Raw genomic sequence first — 22162 nt, 5'->3', positions numbered from 1 at the left:
GAAGGTAAAGTATTGCCAGATCGTCCAGGAATATGCGTGCATTCTACTTTGCCATTTGGAGTTTGGGAGTTGTGATCCTGACCCTCTGCTCGAAGACTCTGCACATGGGGAGACGGTCCGGCTTCTGTTTCGTTTATTTGACAGGTGTTGGGGGTATCGATCTGTAACGTTGCAATATTCTGGAAGGATAACTTAGATGGGTATCAAAAAGAGAATGCTGCCGAACTTACCTTTGACTCGTCCGACTCCGCAGCTGCACACAATGTTGGAGAAGCCTAGGTCTGAGGTCTGATTTTTGCGAGAATCAGCTAAGCATATCTTGATTTAGGAAAAGGAACATAGTATACCGCCACAGTCGAGATGTGTCAATGCGTGAATTTCTTTAACACCTTTCTTTTGGGGGTAGCCTTGTGTATATGCAATGGTTTCGTGTGCTCGAGGTATTCTGTCCTATATGAAGTTGCCCTATACACGCTACCTTTCAGCAACTGAGTCTTAGCCTGGTGTTTTGGCAGCCTGGTATATGAAAGAGAGGGATAACCCCGGCGGCTTAAGAAAGGCCGATGTGTTGGACGGATGAGAGACGAGAACGATATGAATAGTACATAAACGCATAGGAAACATTGGCGATCGCTGATCCCGTAAATATGCAAAGGATTGGTATTGGTCCAGGCTGGAACCGAGCTAGCATCCCAGCGTCCGGCAGAGGAAGCCCATAGGCCATACCTAGTACCGTTGTACTATTTAAGGAAATTGAGATGCAACTTATCCTGATAAACACCCGGCGTCCTGCAGTCTCATCAGTCTAATGCCCTCTACCACCCCTTCTATCTCTAGATTGGCCCCGAAATTGCGTAACTGAATAACTTTCATCATTATAGATCTTTGTACTGGACACTGGGTTCAAGAGGTAGCGTAAGAAGCCATTAATCATCGCTTGATTTCCCGCTCTAGCAACAACTTCCCATAACACATGCATTCTAAAACTCCAGTAAGTGCACCATACATCCGTCACATCTCATGTCTTGCGTATGCTTCATATACCAAAGCCCCAAAAAATCGCACATTTTTTTCCCCTGAAGAGTTTTTCAAGATTACCACCCATCCAGCTCCGCTCGTAACGCACTAGATCTTATACTTCAAGACCTTTCCAGTCTTCGCCAACCTAGCCGCACAGAGCAGACAGAACCCAGCAAGCATCGAGCACGCCGCGAAGAGCTGCGCATATACATAGCGGCCATTGTCCCTCGTGATCAATACACCGGCGATAGGCGGACCTGTCAATACGGCGAAACTGACGATAGTCTACACCCATGTTAGTAACCGGATTCACCCTTTCCTACAACTGGTCAAAGGGAGGGAAACTCACGAAAATCATCCCCATCCTGACACCAGCCTTCTGCAAATCAGTTGTCAGACTACTCAACGTAGCTGGAAACATTCCCTGCAAACCATTTCCCACAATACCATAAACAACCGTCCATGCATAAAGCCCCGAGATAGACGTAACGCCAATCATGGCAAAAGCGCAAATAATCGAGAACAGGGTAACCACAATAAGAATATTCATCGGCCCGGTATACCGATCGGCCAGGTACGCAGGGACCGGACGACCTATAATGCCCAGACCATTCAGAATAAGAGTAAAGGTGAGCGACTCCTCCTGAGAGATGTTGATAATCGCAACTCCAAACGAACTCAGGTAGTAAAAAGCGAAATAAACACCCCAGAAGGTCAAGAAGATGCCGACCGCAAACAAGGTGTATGATGGTTCCTTGAAAGCAGCGAGTTCAATGAGAGGGCCTGTTTTCCGAGGGGGCACTCTCGGTCTTGCCAGGATGTTGCAGATGATTAGACAGGCTAGGGTGAAAAAGCCGAAGACTCGCATCGTCCATCCGTACCCGATCTGTGGGATCAGGTGCTGGAACATGACGGTGAAGATTAGGCCTCCTGTGGCGCTGCCGCAGGCGCAGATGCCGACGGCGAGCATCTTTCGCTTTGCGAAGTAGGTGGATGTTACTGAGAGGGCTGGGCAGAATAGACATCCGTTGCCGATGCCGCAGCAGATTCCCTGCGCGAGAAATATTTGGTAGTATTCGGTTGATATGGAGGCCATGAACATGCCGAGGACGCTGAGGATGGTCCCGACCACTGTAGTAATTAGCATATATCTTCAATAGCGGGGATGTCATAGTTTGGAAGCCATAAGCCCGAGGTGCATCGGCGGAGAAGAAGAATACTCACCAAAAACCGGCCGAAAATAACCCGCATCAGTGAACCTCCCCGTAAAAGTACCAATAAAGAAGACAATAAAGACCTGAACACTTCCAATCCACGAAACATCCGAATCCGAGCGATTAAGAAAGTCGACATAATACGTCTGAAAGATACCAAACGAATTCATATAGCCCCTGGCTCTATTTCAGCATACTTTTCACGATACGGCCAGCACAGAGTGTAACCACGCTCCAGAAGAACCCAATTGAGCTTTTACACGTGCAAAAGCAGCGCATTGGAACCTACCAGGTATTCATAATAATCAAGTGTCCCACTAGGACTTGTGTCCATGCGAGAGCTCCGCCATCTGGGGGCGGACCGGGGTCTTTCCAACTTGCGACACTTTGTGATTTTGAGATGAATCCCCATTTTTTTTCTTTGATGGTTTCATTGTTGATTGTCTTTTCGTCGAATTCGGTTATAGCTTCTGGGTATGCTTCGACACTGCTATTGTCGGTCATGTTGGTGGTGTTGGTGAGTGGTACCGGTGGGTGGGTTATTAGAATAGTATGGGTGTGATAGTCGCAACTGAATCGCAAATTTGATTGATTATTATGTAGAGATTTTATTAGACAAATCTACAATATAATTGATTAGCATGAATGCTTTAAGAACGCAAATGAACATACCTATTATTTGCATATATTGCATCTCTGAAAAGAATTGGCCGTCACAATTGCATAGTTATAAAAGAACAAAGACATGCAAAACAAGAAAGTGATTTCTAGTCATAAAGATAGAAGAAAAACAAAATGACTCAATAATAGTGGTCTTAATGCGGCGTGGCGAGGAATATTTCCTCGTAGTCCGGTTTCGGACTAGTCCATGTTACAGGGCGCGGATATGAAGGAATTTCCTGAAGAAGCAAGTCAGCAGAGACGCTTAAATCCGAAGCAAATTGACGGTGAAGTGCCTAGACTTGGCTAACTTAAGATCGACTAAGATATAGTCTCCGGACACTAAGATATGTCTAGACACGTCACCGTAATCGGGGTGGGGCATGTATTTGCCCCTTCCCCAATGTTACTCTACCATCCCGTTCCATACACTAAGACTGCGGACAAGGTACTTGAGATAGCATCTTGCCACGATAAGCACTAACCTGTCGACCGACAGTAACAGGGAATCAAAAGGTACAGAAAAGGGCTTAATTGAGGGGTAATATGAACAGGGATCAGGTACCAGGTCCAAGCTCAACTGATAAGGGTATTGTGCTCTAATAAAATGGGCAAATGCCCTGGTATACCTCCGTAGAAAGGACACCTCTTCTTGTCTCTTGTGAATATAGCACATCCATACACTCTGATTATTTGACTACTAGCAATGGCCTCGCCACAAACCATCTACCTCGCCGTCAGTCAGGCACACACCCTCGCCAGCACCCCGGAGACTGTCCAGGCATTGTCCCAGCAATGTCGGCAAGCAGCCAAGCAGACTCCATCACCCGATCTGATTCTCTTTCCGGAGGCTTACATTGGGGGCTATCCTCGTGGGGCGACCTTTGGAGCCAAGGTGGGATCCCGAGATGATGAAGGCAGAGAACAATACCTGAACTACTTCAAGGATGCGGTGGATCTGGGCGATACGCCTGAAGGAGCGGGGGAGAAGTGGGTGAGAAGGGAATTGGAGGGGCAGGACGGAAGTGGAAGTGGAGTCCGAAGGGGCGATGGAGTCCGCGAGGAGCTGGAACTAGTGGCTCGCGAGACAGGTATCTTCATCGTCACTGGATTGGTTGAGAGGGCTGGAGGGACTCTTTATTGTGCGGTGGTTTATGTCTGTCCTAATTTGGGAGGTGAGTATCCGCATGTACTTTTGGATGTGGAATGTGGAAGCTGACATGATGCTATCTGGTCAGTGATTGGCAAGCGGAGAAAGGTCATGCCGGTAAGTATACCTCTTTGTATTGATATGGTATTGGGCTGACCAGAACTAGACAGGAAGTGAGCGTCTGGTTTGGGGCCAGGGACAGCCCTCTTCGCTCCGTGCTGTGACAACCACCATCAAAGGCGTGAAACTCACCCTAGCAGCTGCTATCTGCTGGGAAAACTACATGCCGCTTTTGAGACATTCCCTCTACAGCCAGAACGTCAACCTCTATCTGGCACCAACTGCCGATCAGCGTGACGCATGGGCCCCTCTAATGAGAACCATTGCCTGCGAGGGTAGATGTTTCGTTCTGAGTGCCAACCAATGCCACAGGAAGAAGGACCAACCTGCTTGGGTTTATGGGGAAAAGTCTGAGAGTGAGGAATTTGCCACCAGAGGGGGTTCTTGCATTGTAGCTCCGAGTGGTGATATGTTGAAAGGACCGCTCTGGGAGGAAGTAGATGGCATGATGATGGTGGGGGTGGATTTCGATGATTGTCTGAGATACAGATTGGACTCAGATGCTGCTGGAAGTTATTCGAGGTATGGAGTATCCTACTAGTACTTCGTGGTTTTATGCTAATTTGGTTGAACAGAAACGACTCTTTCAAGTTGATTGTGAATGGACTTGATATCAGTCCTCCTCTTTAGAGGGTAAGTATGATACTTAGCTTACTTGAACAATACACGTCTGTGATACTCTGTATTTGCACCCAAAAGACACATTTGGATAACATGTAATCTAATGTAGAAGATCCAGACTCTACATTTTACAAAGCACAGTTTCTATCTAATCCTGGTGGCTGTTCTATATCCGTGTTCCTCGTAACAAACATCCAAAATTAGTCTCAACCTCATACTGCATAATACCGATTACCCTTCTATCCCCTGCACCATCAATCTATACCTCCCAAGTCTATATACCCAACCCACTCAACACTATACAACAGTATACGAAACCCGACTAACCCCCTTCGACCTCGAAATCTTCTTCACCTCAATCCTCCCGACCAAACTACAATCCGTAACATGCGTCCCTCCACAAGGATAACTTCCCAACCCTTCCATCTCCACAACCCTCCCCAACGTCTCCCCTTCGGGCAACGCAAACCCCTCCGCTACGAAGCACTTCTCCATCAACTCCTCCATCGACCACCAATGAATCCGAACCGGACTTGCCGACTTCACAAACTCATCCGTCTTCGCCTGAATAAGCTCCTTGTGCTTCCCCTCCAACGTGCCCTCAAACGAAACCGACGCCGACCCCGGATAATGCGACGCCTTCGACTCCTTCACCGGGGGAAGCACACCCTCGCGACACAGTGCATGGATTGCCAAACTCATGACATGTCCAGCAGTATGGAGCCGAGAGTGCAGGTTCCGCTTCTCAGCGTCCACGTGCTGCTGAACTTCCTCTCCGGAATCAAACTGGGTAGTTCCGACCGGGACGAAGCGGCCCAGGTGGAGGATCTGATTGCCCTGGGCTGGTTGGCGGACGGATTTTACTTCGAAGATGGAAGCTGCTTTGGGCGCTACCTCCGTGGTCATGGTTCCGGTGTCTGAGGGCTGGCCGCCGCCTTGGACGTGGAAGATCGTGGAGTCGGTGACCACAGCATGCTCGATTTCTGGGGAGTCTTTGGCTAAAGCTTGGTCTGCCTCTGGGAGGTTGGAAACTGGGATGATGGAGAGAATTTTGGCCCCATGCAGGAGCAGCTGTCCGTCTTGTTGGTAGATGAGTTTTGTGGATTCGGACATCTATCAATTTGTTAGGTTGGGGCCCCGGATTATGCTGACTAGGAGGTTTAGACGTACTGTGATTGGGCTGGATCTGCCGATGCGATGTTGGGTGCAGTAGAGTCTTTGGGTGGGCACACACTGGGATAAAGATAGTCAGAAACGTAGCTGACGGTGCATTTGTGTGTAAATAATATCCAAAACTTATGGTAGATTTAGAAGATAAGTGGTGGAGTATTGGGTGCTGAGCAGGGTATATGTACCTGATAGACGGGGGTGGTCCGAGCTTCTGGCTAATGTAACAACCAGTCCTTGTCACTGTCAGGGCGTGTCCGCGCTAATGTATGTAAGATTTGTAACAGATCATTATCGGTTTGGTCACACTTTCATTGTAACCATAAAGAGGCGAATAGCGAATTACATTTTTGTGAAAGCTATAGCGAAAAGTTTCATTACCAAAACAAAAAAAAAAAAAAAACCTAAACTAAACAACATCCGTTTTTCATACTCGTTATACTCTAATGATACTAAATCCGCGATAGCAATTCCTGCCCCTGTTCCCATTGGTCCCGATCCCTGATATACCGCGGATTTTTCGCCACAATGGAGCAAGGCAAGAAACGCGAATGGTCAATGTCGTAAGTTATGCTCCCACTGACACCATCCAAAGCGGCAACAATAGCGGCCTCACACATGGTATGGCACCGATGACCCCAGCGACCGGCAATCGCCTCTCGGATCCATTTCTGCTCCAGCTGCTGCTTCAACTCCAGGGTATCAGTCTCCAGCGTAGCAAGCTCGAGGTGCCGAAGCGCATCCATAATGATCGCAGCGGCCGGTGCCTCGCGAATCTCCAATGCCTTGTCGTCGGTCGAAAGAAACTCGAGCCCAACGAAGCGGCCATGACCGAACTTGCCTACCTCCTTGTTCAGGAGTGCAATGGCGTCAATAAGGGGGAGCTCGTCGCCGTTGATGGAAGAGAGGTTGCCGTTTTCGAAGCTCAGGGTGAGCTTCTCGGGGGCATAGTCGCCGCTTCGCCGTGTCCATTCGTAGGCTTCTTCGGGGATGTTGAAACCCTCCGGGTCACCTAGCGGACCGTCTTCGAATTCTCGACACCATAGGTTCTCGTCTCCGCTTAGCTTGCGCTCAGCCATGATGGTCAGTCCGGCTGCGGATAGCTCCGACGCTTTCTTCTCGCGCGAGGTCACGGAGTGGACGTAGGGGCTTCCGAATTTTCCAGAGAAGCCGTAGAGACGAATGCAGTTGTTGAGACGGGGAAGACTGTTCTGGGACAAGTTTGCAGTGTGGAGGAGCAAGCCTGCATTCACGGAGTTTGCGTAGTCTGTGATCAGACGAGCGATGACCGGACGAGTGATGGAGCTGCTGATGGGGAACATGCGCATGTATGATGCGTGAGCGCGAATGGCTGGCATGACTCCATCTTTGACGAACAGCTCGCGACCATCGAGACACTTGAATGATGCTCCGAAGTGAGCAGCGTGTTTGGTAAGTCCTGCCTCGTCTACAGGAGCTCCAACATCTACCGCGACGGCATGGATGTTGGTGTAGCCGAGCTGCTGGAGCTTGAGGAGCAGGTATGTGCTGTCCAGGCCACCGCTGAACATGGTGACGACGGGAGCATCTTTCTTGTCGAAGTCTGCAAGGTGACCAAAGCTTTCAATGGGCCGCCGTTCTTGTTGGGAACGGACCAGCGCGGCCTGGGCTGCGACGGCATCGGTGGCACCACCGTGACCGTTGGATTGTACAGTCATTGTGTTGAGGTAGGTGATAAAAGAAACAAGAGGTAAACGGAAAAAAAGAACGAAGAATGACTTGGACGTTGTTGTTGAGGTTGCGATGTCTAACAATAACTGGAGGTATATATCACTACCATGATGGGTAATTATACTATCGCGGGACGTACTTTTCCCACACAGCCATCACTCTTACACTTCACATTTAGTCACCCCAGCCAATTCCCTTTACTCTATTAGCTGCATCAGAATACGAGTCTCCTCATCTCAACAAGTCCAGATCTTCGGCGATGGCAATCTGCAGCAAGCATCTAGGCTTCATCTTCATCTGCAGGCGCTGTAGCCTCTCACTAGCAGATGTAACCCATAATACGGACATTGCCGCCTCTCAAGGTGAATGCCGTTTCGTGCTATACAACCGTGCTAAATCTGGGGGCCGTTTCACTGCAGAGAAGTGGAGCAGGAAATCTAGCCCGTTACTAGCTGATCCCCAGTCATATTAACATGAGGTATATACAGTGCGCCGACATCGGGTTCATCCCGGCACTTACAGGATCGATTTACGTGTTCGGATCTTTAGCTGCTAAAAAGCTCTGATAGGAATTATCAGGTGATGCATGTGGTGTGGGGAAAGAAATGCAGGGGGTGAATAGCTTATACATAGCCTCATCAATGGGGTTAATATGTTACGTCTTTCATGAAGAGTAAGCCCTAAACTGCTTCGGGTGATGTTCGTTGTGGCGATAGTTGTGGGGTAGGACGGCTACAAGCGCGGACTGCTATTGCCAAGAGGTATCTAGATTGAGTCTGAAGAATCGTAATACTATTACCTGCTTTCATCGTTGATACATTTATTGTCAGCTAATTATGCATGCCCTAAGAGATTTCGGCTCTATCCGCCTATCATTGCCTTGGATTCCTAAGCTAGAGGCCTTCCGGGCAAAAGCACCAACTACATGGTCCTTCTAGTGCCTACTGAGTAAAATCCCCAGCGCTTTGACCACGGATCTCCGAATCCTTTGAGCCTCTCCCTTTGTAATATCAAAAGGTAATCTGATTCGCCTCCTGATATCTACCGAACAAGCCCAGATCATTACCTGAAAAGGAAGGTGTTACAGATTTGCCATTAGTAGATCAATAGATCCCGCTAACGATCCTTCATACTCGACAAAAGTACTGTACAGTAGTTATGCTTAGCTGCTGAGTAGTGCTTACGTATAGTAGAGGCTGTATCCGTGTAATAGAAGAAAGCAGCCAATCAATCATTTCATAGATCAATCCTTTGTATAGCTAACTAACATGCGTTTCATACCCTCTCTCGCTCGAGAAGACAACTTCCTGTTTGAGCAAACATCCCCGAGCAAGTCGTCGTCTCATAGTTGCCATCGCCCAGCTGTCGACCAGATCCTGAAGATGTCTTCGCGATCTAGAACAGCTAGCTAGGTAGTATCAACACTTAGCGAACACGAGGATGGAATCGTCTATCCTTCTACGGGTTACATCGGGATGAATCACGCCATTGCAGAGCCGTCTCTGAGATTCTGGCCCCTTAGCCATCGTGGAAGTAGGAAAGAGTCTTGAGAGGCTGTATACATCGGACAATGATGCTGTATACTTGCCGTGGCCGTCACGAGAGGGCCAACCCCAGGCGCATATAAGAAGCTCGAAAGCTGCAAGTTCTCTAGCATCAAAGTAACAAATCAACTCATCTTTCTCTAGCCGGAGACACTTTCTTCAAGCGTTCTTTCCCCCTCAAAAGTTCAACATGGCCATCACCGAACCCATCCTCGTTGCGGAGTCTCTCCCAACAATCGAGCTCGACCTCCTCCGAGCAGACAATGAAACGGAGAACAAGAGACTCCTCAGCGTCTGCCAGAACTATGGTTTCTTCTACCTCAACATGACCAGCGATCCCGAGCTCTGCCAGCTCTGGAAAGACATGCTGTCTATCATGAAGGAGTACTTCGAGCAGCCCCTTGATATCAAGATGCAGGATGCCCGCAACGACGACAACTTCGGGTAAGTTACATCACCCAACCCATCCTGCATTATCACCACCACTGACCATCTCAGCTACGAGCCCATGGGCACCGAAGAAGGCCCCAAGCCCAAGACCAGAGACGGCTACGAATCCCTCAAGGTATGATACTCCCCCTTTCTACATCCACCCCAGTTATACTAACATCCACAGTTCTCCCGCCGCGAATACCTCAAGAACTCAACCGACCTCACCACCAGCATCCGCACCAAATCCGCCCCCTTCTTCAACTTCATCAACCAAGCCCACACCATCACCCTCCTAATATTGTCGCGCCTCTCCACCCAACTCGGTCTCACTGGCCCCTCCCGCTTCGAAACCTACCACGCCGACCCCGGCCCGTCCACCTCAACACTCGGTATCCTACGCTACCCCAAGCATGAGTCCGGAATCAGCGAGCCCACCAGCGTCGGCCACAACCAGCACACCGACGTCGGCACGCTCACCTTCCTCCTTGCGGCCCAATGGGGTCTGCAGTACTGTTCTCCCCAAACCAAGCGCTGGGAATTTATCGAGCCTCGTGCCGGCCACGCTATCATCAACGTGGGTGATAGCTTGCGGTTCCCGTCTGGCGGGGAGCTGGCGAGTGTGGTGCATCGTGTTGTGCCTTTGAAGGAGACGCAGGAAGAGGACCGTTACAGTATTGCGTATTTTTTGAGGCCGAATGATGATGTCACCTTTAGGGATGCGACGGGCAAGATGTGGTCGGCGAAGGAGTGGCATGATTTTAAATTTAATGTGTTTAAGAGTCCGAGTACGTTGGATGCGAAGGGGAGGTTTTTGACGGGGATGATGCTCGAGGAGGAGAGGGGGAGGTGGGTTGGTGTACCTGGAGAGGGAGGTGTGGCGGTTGCTGTTTGATCGAAGTTCATTCTTTGGTTTTGGGATTAGTTTTTGGATTTAGATAAAATGGTGGATGGGTATGCTAGAATGTATGTTGTGAAGGCTTGATGCGATGTTCGTTACATACAGGGATCTGTATAGAATGTACCTGGATTACAGACTTTGGCTTTGCAAAAGGTAAACAGCTTAGAATTTTCACTATTGAGTGCTTATAATATGGTTCCAGACCGCCATCTACTTTACTAATTATTGACTACTGGGTCTACTTATGAGGCTTAAATTGCTAAGTACTGATTTATTGACTGGTTCTAGTTTTATTTGGGAGGTTTTCTAGGAGGCTGTCTTATGTGGATTGGGCAGCTACTTTTTATGCAGCTAGAGACTGTAGTAATAGTTAGCTGGAGCCCTTCGGCGGTTATGCCCTGATTCAAGCCAAGTCGGGCCTTTATGCATGAATTCCCCACTCAATCAAGACATGGCGCGTAACAATCACTCATATGTCCTAATTTCTTTCTCTGCCGCGACCTGATTATGCTATCCTTTCTTGTCAGAAGAAACCCAGTTTAACGACTGAAATACAGTTAGTACCTTCTATTGGATACCTTCCTCTTTTCACCTCCAAAGTTTCCCAAATATCCGAGGATTCATTGATTATGACGTCGCATGTTGGCGTGCTTCACGATTCTGGAAATGAGGATACAGAGGGTCTTGGAGATACATGTCCATTCTGTGAATTCTTGCTATATGTGTATATTATAAAGGGCACGAGAAGGAGCAAATGATTCAGACGTTACGGATACTGGCCAACACTGGAAAAGATCGTTCATTTCCACCAAAGTTGCCATCGTTGCCCCGCTACACCTGATAATGCATCCTGCGCGATGTGTAAACACATGAGACTCAAGGCATTTGATACAGTGTACGCTCTTATTAAACCCTAAGCTTGCAGACATGTCGCGAGAGTCACATGAAAATGTCGTGAAAACCATGATTCTGAGACTAGGGAGCGTCCGAGATATGCAGGAACGTTCCTCTTACTGTGACACCTGTCGCTTGTTTGCAGGGGCAGCTGACCAGTTGATGAAAAGTACAGGACTTTTACCTGATCCACATTGTTATATCCAAGTGCGTGGAGAACATACTGCAGTCGAAGAGACAATCGGGGATGCCAAATGCAGTTTCAGAATGACGTTGTCTCTAACAAGCCCTAAGGCCGAAAAGTCATCATATCTATGGTCTGATGGCATTGAGTCGGTGAGTACGTATAATCTCAACTATAAAGAACGTTTATTTGAAGCAGAGAGTATTGACTCATATATTGCAGGTCGCAAGTTGTTTCACGGGACGATAGAGCTTACCCACGGCCAATACCTTGTCTCCACGTCTATACCCCAGCAAACGGTCGACTGGCAGAAGATCTCCGAGTGGTTGAGAGATTGCCACTACTCTGCTGAGCACGAGGCATCCTGCCAGACAAAGCCTACTATCTCACAAATACCAGGACTTCGTGTTATTGATACCAGACTACGATGCATTAAAGTTGCGCCTGCGACATGTCGATATGCTGCCCTGAGCTATGTGTGGGGGACCACAAGCAATCACTTGCAAGCAACGACGACGAACATTGACCATCTGGTCAAAGAAGGCTCTCTACACAGCGAGAGTCTACCACAGACTATCGATGATGCTATTGTTGCTTGTAAGAAGATGGGGATAGATTATCTTTGGGTCGATCGCCTTTTGTATCTTACAGGATGATGATCCTGGCAGGAAATCTTACTGGCTTAATTCCATGGGAGACATATACGCGCAGTCATATGTAACAATCTTCGCTCTGGCTGGAAGCAATGCCGAGCATGGCCTTCCTGGAGTAAACAAGGTCAAGCGACCGGTGCCTTGGGTCGGAACCGCACAGGGGATTTGCCTGGTTGCCACGCCCCCAAATTATCAGAATTGCTTACGGGATTCAATATGGGCCACAAGAGGCTGGGCATTTCAAGAGGCGACACTCTCGACACGACGGCTTTTGTTTTCCGACACAAGAGTTTTCTATGAATGTTGCTACCCCGGAACCATCCAGGATGAGATGTACGGTAGCATTTCTGATATCTCTGAATATGCAGGTGTTCCGCTATTGTCTTACAGCACGGTGGTAGAGAACCTCACAAAAGGGAATTTAGCGTGGGAGAGTGACGTGCTTCGTGCACTCGCAGGTGTTCTATACACGGGTTGGGGACCAGAGTGTTATTACGGCCTACCCCTGAATAATATTTGTGATGCAATTCTCTGAAAAGAAGTGGACAGATTGTATCCCACAAGGAATGCAGATCTGGGTGACGTATTTCCAACCTGGTCCTGGTCTTCTATTAAAGGTCCCATCGCGATCGGACCGTTACATGAGAAATATTGGGATGAGATTACACTAAGGACGTCCCTAGCAATTTGGGCAATACCTCCTAGGTTGGGTCAACAATCAGCCCTGCGAGTCATCGCAAACAGTATAGGGGAGTCCGCGGGGCTCGAGGAAACAGATGAGCTGACGTGTAACCGCAGGTCATATTCAGATGACTGTCAGGCTCTGGCCGTTGTAATAGCTTGGAGATCCGGATGTTTCTCGGGATCCCTTCCGAAGATGCTCAATACTGAAGTTAGATGGAGTGAGAACTTGAATATTCTTCGCAAATGGAAATCCATGGAGCAGCTCTGCAATGAAGCTCATGGAATGCCACAAGCTATCATGTCTGAACAAGAAATGAATGCACGGTTCTCTCCAGATCTGTGTCATGGATGTTTGCCTGGATCCACATTTGCCTACACAAAGTCATTAGATCTCAAACAACTCATACTGAGTACGAGGGGTGGGCAGCCTGGAAACGAGCCTTCTGTCATTGAAGTTGACGACTTTATGCCCAAGATCATCTCTGGCGCAATCGATATGGAGCGCATTAACCATATCCGCCAACATAGCCCCGATTCTCTATTCACTTTGCTCGCACTATCTATCACTCGAAATACACACACGCCGAGCAGGGGTGAACTAAGAAAAGAGGGAGTCTGTTGGTATGATTCCGGGGGGAACGTATTCAATTATAATTTTTTTTACTGGGACTTTTGAAGTAGAGCTCATGCTCGTTGAGACAAAAAATGGCGTTAGTCGGCGTGTTGGACTGGCGTGGGCTCATTTGCAGAGCTGGGTTAACCACAAACGTCAGTTTCGTACATTCCACATTGTATAGATAGCATGAGGAAAGTTAACACTTGCAATAATCTTGACAATTTGAATTATCATTGAGCTCATCAGCCCTTGAAAGATGGAACCTCGCAGGTAAATAATGCGGCTCCCTTTGTGGTGCTCTTTGGTAAACAATCCTTGGCCAGGATAGGGTACGACAGGATGAATAGAATATGACCATCCTGTCATGTCGCCTGACCAGCGAGAAACCTGGTAACTGGGAAATACAAGCTTGATAGTGAAAGCCACTATTGGGTTGTGCTTAGGAGAGTTTCTTTTTTTCTTTTCTTTTTGGTCTTATCCCAAACACCACATGGCGAGCTGTTTTAAATTATACCGCATCAGCATCACATAGCTTTATTAATCATCCCGAAACGACCCTCCAACAATCTGACCACCTGCATCGTGCACCTCTTCGCCCATCCCCACCAGACAGTAGAATACTTCTTAATTAGCCTTCCCGTCGAATTTACTTCTCAGCGCATCTACAGCCTTCTTTTTCTCCATTAATGAGGAGATTTGTTTCTCCTGGCTCTTCTTCATCGCTTTCCATGCGCCAGTAATCCGCGCAGTGGAGGGGAGGTGAGAGTTATTCCCCCCACACGGCGGAATTGATTTTGGGTCTAGAATGCCTGCCCGGACCATTTCATGCACACTCGGATGGATGACAGCGTCTTCGGGGATATCGCGAGGCGCGCCCATGTTGGGTGGCCATTGCCGGGGGACCCATTTGCCGTGTTCGAGTTCGAGGCGTGTAAAGAGGGGGAGGATTTCTATGCAGGTTAGTAAGGGTTGGGTCATCACAGCGAGATGTATACACACCGAGTATCCACCAGAATATTACCATGAGAAAAGTCGCTCCCCGATTGAACATTAACATATCATGAGGCTGGTTCGTGCGTTTCCGCACATCATATGCTGTTGTCCCTGGTTCCTCCTTCCCAGGAAACGCATTTTCCCTTTCCACGACGTCTGCAACATTGAGTGTGTGGAAGGATAACTTGCTTTCTGACTTTTCCAGATGAAGAACCTCCTGCAGCATCCAATTCAACGGTGTATCAGACAAAAGGTGGAACTGTCCGGGAGCCAGACTCCAGCCCCCTCCCACATCACCATGATTCCCTGCAAACCAGACCTCCTTCAGATCCACTGGCTTGGTCTTGTCAAGCAGCACCAGGGCAGGCTTGAACTTGAGCCTACGTTCATGAATCGATACAGCATGTCGGATGTGTCGAGCCGCCGGACTGACCAGGTATTGATGCGACTTGCGATGAAAGGGGATCTCGAATTGGCCGACACTGTTCACGCAGTCAAATAACCCGAGAAAATGGATCTGCACTTGCGGGCGGCAGAAGGTGGTATTGAATTTCTTCATGTATGAGATTAATGCCTCATCCTTCGCAGTGCGATCGGTCTTTCCTCGTGCTTGTTGGAAATTGCTGAATGTTTCCCAGGCAAAGTGGATCATCTCTTCGTTACCCTGTGACAGAAGACCAAGTTCATGAATCATCTCCGCTAGAAATCGCGCAGTGTATGCTCCCCGCGAGAAGCCAAAGATGTAGATATGATCACCTGGGGAATAATACCGCATAATAAAACGATATGCGGCGAGGACATGACTTTCGAATGTTGTTCCTACCCCCTGATCGATGGTGGTTATGATATTTGACTGTAGCTTTCGCGGATAACGAAGCAATCCGGAGCTGGACGATTGACCTTCGACGTAGGTTCCAATTCCGGCTGACCAATGCGTAAGCTCAGTGAATCATACACTCTGTGGCTAACCCCAGTTCCCATATAACTTACGCTGGTAATAATGAAATTGACCGGGCGTGTTCTTTTCGAGCATCTGGTATATTTTGACGATATTTGAGTCGCGCTCAAACCCCATAAATTGATTGCCAGTGCCATCGAGGCAAAGTACCAGCTTTCGGGGACCAGAATAGGGCGCTTCCACGCTGGACGTCTGATCCACTGTTGAGTGTGGCATAGCTTGGAGATTTTCTAGCCAAGTGGAACAACGAAGAGAAAAAGTACAATTGGACAAAAACAACAGTCGAGGATATGAATGAATCCTGGAAAGAATGAAATCAGAGATGGAACAATACGGGACATGCCTAATACCCAGCTTTTATCAGGGTAAACGCAACTGTCCGGACAGCAGCACCGTCGGGGACCTCAATCATGATGCCCAGCGCCGATCATGACGGGCCGCGGGGAGGATTTCAACACGAACCGCTTGTGGGGGTGTTCGTGAGGTAGAAACTGCCGAGATGCAATCCAGCATCTATCATTGGATCAGCTTTCATGATGATCGTGCCGCGGCAGGAGGTCTGTGTCCCGTCGGGGTCCGGCCCCTTCTTCATACTGATGATTGGTTTGACAATATGCTGATCTTGCCAGCTAAAAACCACACTGTCTGATAAACCCCTCTCATTGTTACTCTCCTGCATAGTGGCTGGCTGAGTTTTCTCCTCAAGCACGACCACCTGAGGGGGGATCTACCCTTTCCTCTGCATATGTGCCGTCTCTGCCACCAATCAGGCGACAGATGGCTGGCGAAGTCTGCAGACTGTCGCAATGACAGCTCTGAGCGCGGGGCCAGAGCGAATCTCATGCTTTCAGCTGGGCTGTGTCCGCAGGATCGATAGGTGTTTGTCGGCTCGGTATTCCCCGTATGGTCTTCAGGATCTCAGCTACCCCAAGCGCCGGGGACAATGGGTCCTCTTTCAGCTGGCATTGGTGGCCCCGGTTTTCACAGCATGCTGATTCCTAACAGATATTCCTCGTGTATAAGTATTCGGGCAGAGATCGCATAATGTATTGCAGAAGCATCGCGATAGATTGCTCTCTTGAATACAACTAACGGCTAAAACTGTACCTCGCCTTGCCTCGCCTTCCTAAATTATGAGCTCCATTTTGATTGCTCTTCTCCTCTGCCTCCTTTCTTTTCTCTATCTGCGGGTCTTTGCAGATGAACCGACACGCCCTTTCCAGATAGTTGCCAAGGTTTTCTCTTCCCATACACACCCGACATGGAAGTTGAGGCCTCGTTTCCTTCCAAAGGCCACGGAAGCAGCTCTGTCCAGCATTGCCGGGACGGGAGAGGGGCTCTGGCAACGGCTATATGCGAGGATCTTTCATGCACAAGAGCTAGCAGAAGTGGAAGATGACGTGAAATATCAAGCTGGAGAGTCATACGGAGATCCCGATGTCCTTGCCACGGGCCTTGTCAAGGATCTCTCGGCTCTAGGACTCAAGGGCAAGAGAAATGATCTTCGTACACTGATTCAATTAGTGAAGTCTAAAGGAAAGCCGATCGATGATCGTCAAATGCTTGTGAGTCGGGTTCCATTTGTGTCCAGATTCAATGAGCCATTGCTGATAGGGAATGACCGCTGCAGATGGAAAAAGTCATCGCCATCGTTGCAATGTTGCCGCGAACCTCCAAGTCCCGACAGAGGTTGACCGGCATCCTGGTTGACCAGCTCTGGCAGAGCTTGGAGCATCCTCCGCTATCGTACTTTGGGAACAAGTATCAATACCGCACTCCCGATGGAAGTTACAACGTGAGACTAATCTCTCAACCTGTCGTCCGAAATACGAAGACATCACTGACCTATTTGACTCCAATACTATAGAACCCTTTAGAGCCTGACCTTGGCAAAGCAGGCAGTCCGTATGCGAGATCGGTGCCCCGCCTCAAGGCCTTGCACGGAGTGCAGCCTGACCCTGGCCTTCTCTTTGATCGTGAGTCTCGAGTCTTTAGAATAGACAATATCGTCCTGACAAGTAAAATTCAGTCCTCATGGCCCGTGATGAAGGGACTTTCCGAGAAAACCCTGCAGGCATCTCCTCAGTTCTGTTCTATCATGCAAGTATCATCATTCACGGTGAGTCCAAAATACAAGGCTGATCTTTTTGTCACACCACTTGGCGCTAAGACCAAATAGATGTCTTCTGTACGAACCGGCGCGACCCCAACATTTCGGATACCTCATCATATCTGGACCTCGCTCCTCTATATGGTTCCAGCTATGAAGACCAGCTGAGAGTCCGTACTCTGGAACGCGGTATGCTCAAGCCTGACACCTTCCACGAGAAGAGGTTGTTGGGTCAGCCCCCTGGTGTCAACGTGATCCTTGTCATGTACAATCGTTTCCACAACTATGTGGCCGATGTTCTGCTGAAGATTAACGAGAATGGACGATTCACTCTACCGCCAACAACATCTGAGGATGCAAAACGGAAGGCACTGGCCAAGCAAGACGAAGATCTATTCCAGGTGACTCGCCTGTAAGTAATCACTCCATGTTATGTTCATAGTAGAGATATGTGACTAATCAACTAACTCCGGGACAGCATCGTGAATGGGCTCTACGTGAACATCTCACTACACGACTATCTCCGTGGACTGACCAACACTCACCATTCGGCGAGTGACTGGACTCTGGACCCTCGTGTGGCCGTGAGTCGAGCCTTCGACGCTGATGGGGTTCCCCGAGGTGTGGGAAACCAAGTATCTGCAGAATTTAACCTCCTATATCGCTTCCACTCGGTTATCTCCCGGCGAGACGAACAGTGGACGAACGAGTTCTTGAAAAGTCTGTTCCCCGACCTCAAGAAACCGCTGGAGCAACTTACACCACAGGAGTTCATGCAAGGTTTCATAACTTACGAACGAAGCATCGAGAAAGACCCGAGTAAGCGGGAATTCGGTGGACTGAAACGCAATCAAAATGGTAGGTTCAACGACGCCGACTTGGTACAGATCCTGAAGGACAGCATGGAAGACCCTGCGGGTCTATTCGGGGCTAGGATGGTTCCCAAAGCACTCCGCATGGTCGAAATTGCTGGCATTCTCACTGCACGCAAATGGAACCTCGCGTCCTTGAATGAAATGCGTGACTTCTTCAAATTGAAGCGGCATTCGTCATTTGAGGACATCAACCCTGATCCTAAAATTGCCGATCTGTTGCGGAAGCTGTACGATCATCCGGATATGGTCGAGATGTATCCTGGGATCTTCTTGGAGGACGCCAAACCTGCAATGGATCCTGGTTGTGGTGGATGCCCTCCTTACACTGTTGGGCGAGCAGTCTTTAGCGACGCGGTTACTCTCGTTCGATCGGATCGGTTCTTGACTTTGGTCAGTCAAATCCCTTCTACTCTGCCGCTTTCAAGTGTAGGGGCTAACAGCAAGTCAGGACTACACTGCGTCTAATCTCACTAACTGGGGCATTCGGGAAGTTCAACAAGACTATGATATGTGAGTATCGACGAAGCAACTTGATATATAGCTCTTGGCTTAGTATCTAACAAATCATAGTTTGGGAGGCTCGATGTTTCACAAACTGATCCAGCGCGCACTTCCCGGATGGTTCCCATACAACTCGCTCCACGCAACCCAGCCAATGTTCACCCGTAAAATGAACGAACAAATCGCGAAAGAGATTGGAACAATAGATAGATACAGCCAAGAGAATCCGAAACCGCCACCCCATACGGTCATGCTCGCGAAGCATGAAACCATCGTTGAGGTATTGAAGGACCAAGATACATTCCGCGTCCCGTGGGCCAGATATCTTAATGACATGATACCGGGCAAGAGGTTCAATGACTATATGCTAGGAGGCGATGGTGCGGGTAATACAGCCCAGAAGAAGCTCGTCAAGTCCGTTTTGTTCAGTCCGGATCAGTTCAGCCAGTTGCTTTCGCATACGACTATTACGCTGGGTAAAGAATTGCTAGAGCTGAACACTCTACAGTTATCCAAGGACCTGAACCAAGTTGATATCATTCGCGAGTATGTTAATCTGTCTTCTGCCATGCACAATAACTATCACAACTGGAGGCTTACTTGCCCATTCTAGCGTCGCAATTCCCCTCAATGCAAGAATAATGGCAGACCTCTTCTGCCTGGACATGAAGACCCCAGAGAACGAGTCCGGCAGCATGAATGCAGCAACAGTTTACAAACATCTCATGAATGTCCGTACCTGGGGTTTCAACAACAACGACCCCGGATTGATGCTGCAACGCAGAAAATGGGCCTCTGAGAGTGCTGAGGCCCTTGTGAAGACTACTCTCAAGGTTGTCAACGAACAAGCCCAGCCACAGAAAACCCACATCCTTGGAAGCTTGACTGGCCACAAGCAGTCCGTCAGTACCCTACGCTGGTATGGAAACAACGTAGCAAAGCAGATGATGGAGATGGACATGACTGCGGCTGAAACAGCGGAGGTTTGCTGGCTTACAGCAGTTGGGGGTGTTGGAGCGCCTGTTGGACTGGTTCGTATCCCCCTATTTCCAGACGAAGTGACACATCTTCCTAACTATAATCCAGATCGCCGATGTCCTACAATATTACCTCCGCCCAGAAAACATCCACCACTGGAAGAAGATCCAAAATCTCGTCTCCCAACCCGACAACAGTGGCTCCGTCGACAAGCTTCTCCGACAATACGTGCTCGAAGCGCAACGTCTAACCAGCATGGAATGCACCGTTCGCGTTTGCAGAGCCCACCGTACCATCAACGATCAAGAATTCAAGCCAGGCGACGTAGTGATCACCCTCCTCGTAAGTAGCCCACACCTATCACACTCACACCCCCTCCTACGATGACTATCCAACTAACCCCATCCAGGGTCCAGCCTGCCGCGACCCAACCAGCATCCCCGACGCCGAAACATTCAAGCTCGACCGCCCCTCAAACGCATACATCCACTTCGGCTACGGCGCGCACGAGTGCCTAGGCAAGGAAATTGCATTGACATTCGCGGTCTCCATGCTCCGCGTCCTAGCAGGGTTGAAGTATCTGCGCCCAGCACCAGGTGACATGGGCATGCTGAAGAGTATTATCGTCGATGGGAGAAGGGTCTATCTGAATGATAGTTGGTCGTGGATGACTCAGGATCCGACTAGTAAGTCCTCCTACACAACCATTCACCCACGTTATTAACATTATCTCCACCTATAGCATGGAAAATCCACTTCTCAGGCTACGGCCAAGGCGCCTACGAAGCCCCGCCCCCGCCCCCAGCAGCAGCAATACCAGCCTTCCCTACCGCAGACCAAAATCCTGATACCAGCGACGAGAGTGGTGTCGACGATACAATCTACTCCGCTGTACCTACTACACATCATCATCATCATCATCATGGAGGGCCAGAATATACCAGACAGGAGAGCTACACCATGACTGATGGCGGGATGGGCATAGCAACACAGTATTCGTTCGGACAGAGCCATCATAATCAGTATCAGTATCATGAGGTGACTAGGACGTCTTCGTCGTCGTTGCCTTCTATGTTGGGGGATGATGAGAGTTATGGGAGGTTTTCGGGGACGTTGAATTGATTTGATGTATGGGATAGAAGGGGAGGGAGGGTATTGGGGTATCTGTTGTTGTTAATGAATGACTTCTTCAACATGGGAAGGAGAGATGTTCTCAGTTGTGATAGGTTTCACTATACTGTAGTGGTGATAATAATGACTGGTAAGAGGTACATCAGAACTACGAGCTGTAGCTGCGCCTGATGTACATTCAACAGCAGAACCAGCCACAGCCACAGCCATATAATAAATATGAGATAGAATGTGTCGCATTCTTACTATACCTTGATGCAAAAATCCTCTACGAATCCCGGATGTACTAGCCATCCCGTCAGTTTGAACCATGGAACCGTAAACTCTAAATAAAAAGAGGGTCGAAAAAAAAAAAAAAAAAAAAAAAGGAAAAGGAAAAAAAAGAAAATAGGGAAATAAGGAGACAAGAAATAGGCAATAGTAAAAATAAGACAGTAAGAAGTAGAAAATAAGAAATAAGCAACAAGAAGGAAAGGAACTAGGGGAGTAAGGGATAAAAGCAGAAAGCAGAAAGCAGAAAGCAGGAGAATAGGAAATGGAAAAAGGAGAAGAGGGGAGAGAAGGAGAAGTAGAAAATAAGGAATTAGAAGAATGGAAACTAGAAAGCAGGAAATGGAAGCGTGGAAGCAGAGCAGAACAAGCAGAACAAGCAGAACAAGCAGAACAAGCAGAACAAGCAGAACAAGCAGAACAAGCAGAACAAGCAGAACAAGCAGAACAAGCAGAACAAGCAGAACAAGCAGAACAAGCAGAACAAGCAGAACAAGCAGAACAAGCAGGACAAGCAAAATGCAGAATGCAGAGAGCAGGAGAATAGGAAACAAAAAAAGAAGGGAAGAGGGGAGAGAAGGGAAGGACGGAATCGGGAACAAGAAGCAAAGAAAGAACAATAAGAAATAGAGAATAATGTCTAAAAACCGAACGGAAATGATAACAAGAAATTAGCAGCACAGAAACTAGAAAGCAGGGAATGGAAGCATGGAAGCATGGAAGCAAAGAAGCAAAAAAGAAAACATTAAGAAGCAGAAGAAGCAGAAGAAGAGCAGAAG

At 48.5% G+C, this 22162-nt stretch overlaps 8 protein-coding genes across 8 annotated transcripts; 4 read left to right on the top strand and 4 right to left on the bottom strand.

The window, feature by feature from the left end:
• Positions 1 to 852: 852 nt before the first annotated feature.
• BO83DRAFT_372013 (MFS monocarboxylate transporter) lies at positions 853 to 2738 on the bottom strand (the record flags this gene model as incomplete). The annotated part of the gene is made up of 4 exons (XM_025529963.1): positions 853 to 1305; positions 1370 to 2151; positions 2245 to 2411; positions 2524 to 2738. The coding sequence occupies 4 exons, from the start codon at positions 2736 to 2738 to the stop codon at positions 1126 to 1128; spliced, it is 1344 nt and encodes a 447-aa protein (XP_025382545.1). The 3' UTR covers positions 853 to 1125.
• A 660-nt stretch (positions 2739 to 3398) lies between these two features.
• Positions 3399 to 4924, top strand: BO83DRAFT_383133 (hydrolase). The gene is made up of 4 exons (XM_025532398.1): positions 3399 to 4069; positions 4133 to 4161; positions 4211 to 4686; positions 4740 to 4924. The coding sequence occupies exons 1-4, from the start codon at positions 3601 to 3603 to the stop codon at positions 4792 to 4794; spliced, it is 1029 nt and encodes a 342-aa protein (XP_025382544.1). The 5' UTR covers positions 3399 to 3600; the 3' UTR covers positions 4795 to 4924.
• On the bottom strand, positions 4907 to 7724 carry BO83DRAFT_372006 (putative alanine--tRNA ligase). The gene is made up of 3 exons (XM_025529962.1): positions 6537 to 7724; positions 5956 to 6018; positions 4907 to 5898 (listed from the first exon to the last, which is right to left on the bottom strand). Exons 1-3 carry the CDS (start codon positions 7647 to 7649, stop codon positions 5083 to 5085), a joined length of 1992 nt encoding a protein of 663 aa, XP_025382543.1. The 5' UTR covers positions 7650 to 7724; the 3' UTR covers positions 4907 to 5082.
• A 1384-nt stretch (positions 7725 to 9108) lies between these two features.
• BO83DRAFT_183221 (uncharacterized protein) lies at positions 9109 to 9677 on the bottom strand. The gene has a single exon (XM_025526489.1). It carries the CDS (start codon positions 9317 to 9319, stop codon positions 9143 to 9145), a length of 177 nt encoding a protein of 58 aa, XP_025382542.1. The 5' UTR covers positions 9320 to 9677; the 3' UTR covers positions 9109 to 9142.
• On the top strand, positions 9278 to 10530 carry BO83DRAFT_372003 (Clavaminate synthase-like protein; the record flags this gene model as incomplete). The annotated part of the gene is made up of 3 exons (XM_025529961.1): positions 9278 to 9650; positions 9705 to 9771; positions 9823 to 10530. The coding sequence occupies exons 1-3, from the start codon at positions 9397 to 9399 to the stop codon at positions 10528 to 10530; spliced, it is 1029 nt and encodes a 342-aa protein (XP_025382541.1). The 5' UTR covers positions 9278 to 9396.
• Positions 10531 to 11131: 601 nt separating this feature from the next.
• Positions 11132 to 13748, top strand: BO83DRAFT_458240 (uncharacterized protein; the record flags this gene model as incomplete). The annotated part of the gene is made up of 5 exons (XM_025537127.1): positions 11132 to 11770; positions 11837 to 12240; positions 12266 to 12740; positions 12807 to 13591; positions 13635 to 13748. Exons 1-5 carry the CDS (start codon positions 11464 to 11466, stop codon positions 13746 to 13748), a joined length of 2085 nt encoding a protein of 694 aa, XP_025382540.1. The 5' UTR covers positions 11132 to 11463.
• A 443-nt stretch (positions 13749 to 14191) lies between these two features.
• Positions 14192 to 15805, bottom strand: BO83DRAFT_441823 (T6SS phospholipase effector Tle1-like catalytic domain-containing protein; the record flags this gene model as incomplete). The annotated part of the gene is made up of 3 exons (XM_025536362.1): positions 15551 to 15805; positions 14567 to 15484; positions 14192 to 14517 (listed from the first exon to the last, which is right to left on the bottom strand). The coding sequence occupies exons 1-3, from the start codon at positions 15732 to 15734 to the stop codon at positions 14192 to 14194; spliced, it is 1428 nt and encodes a 475-aa protein (XP_025382539.1). The 5' UTR covers positions 15735 to 15805.
• An 846-nt stretch (positions 15806 to 16651) lies between these two features.
• Positions 16652 to 21106, top strand: BO83DRAFT_458232 (peroxidase/cytochrome P450 family protein; the record flags this gene model as incomplete). The annotated part of the gene is made up of 12 exons (XM_025537126.1): positions 16652 to 17083; positions 17149 to 17313; positions 17386 to 17494; positions 17548 to 17637; positions 17698 to 18040; positions 18107 to 18893; positions 18934 to 19013; positions 19074 to 19550; positions 19618 to 20035; positions 20091 to 20324; positions 20392 to 20668; positions 20725 to 21106. The coding sequence occupies 12 exons, from the start codon at positions 16652 to 16654 to the stop codon at positions 21102 to 21104; spliced, it is 3792 nt and encodes a 1263-aa protein (XP_025382538.1).
• Positions 21107 to 22162: the final 1056 nt, after the last annotated feature.

This window comes from Aspergillus eucalypticola (genome assembly GCF_003184535.1).
Source record: "Aspergillus eucalypticola CBS 122712 chromosome Unknown BO83scaffold_42, whole genome shotgun sequence".
Taxonomy (NCBI): domain Eukaryota; kingdom Fungi; phylum Ascomycota; class Eurotiomycetes; order Eurotiales; family Aspergillaceae; genus Aspergillus; species Aspergillus eucalypticola.
This window is presented reverse-complemented; position numbering and strand designations above follow the sequence as displayed.

Bases quoted from the DNA above. Each gene is read 5' to 3' on its own strand.
- BO83DRAFT_383133 (XM_025532398.1), top strand. From the start codon at position 3,601: ATGGCCTCGCCACAAACCATCTACCTCGCCGTCAGTCAGGCACACACC. The intron at 4,070-4,132 runs GTGAGTATCCGC...CTATCTGGTCAG, and splicing joins TGTCTGTCCTAATTTGGGAG to TGATTGGCAAGCGGAGAAAG. The intron at 4,687-4,739 runs GTATGGAGTATC...TTGGTTGAACAG, and splicing joins GCTGCTGGAAGTTATTCGAG to AAACGACTCTTTCAAGTTGA.
- BO83DRAFT_372006 (XM_025529962.1), bottom strand. From the start codon at position 7,649: ATGACTGTACAATCCAACGGTCACGGTGGTGCCACCGATGCCGTCGCA. The intron at 6,019-6,536 runs GTCAGTGGGAGC...TCTTTATCCCAG, and splicing joins TTGTTGCCGCTTTGGATGGT to TGTGTGCCCACCCAAAGACT. The intron at 5,899-5,955 runs GTACGTCTAAAC...ACAAATTGATAG, and splicing joins GCAGATCCAGCCCAATCACA to ATGTCCGAATCCACAAAACT.
- BO83DRAFT_183221 (XM_025526489.1), bottom strand. From the start codon at position 9,319: ATGCTAGAGAACTTGCAGCTTTCGAGCTTCTTATATGCGCCTGGGGTT.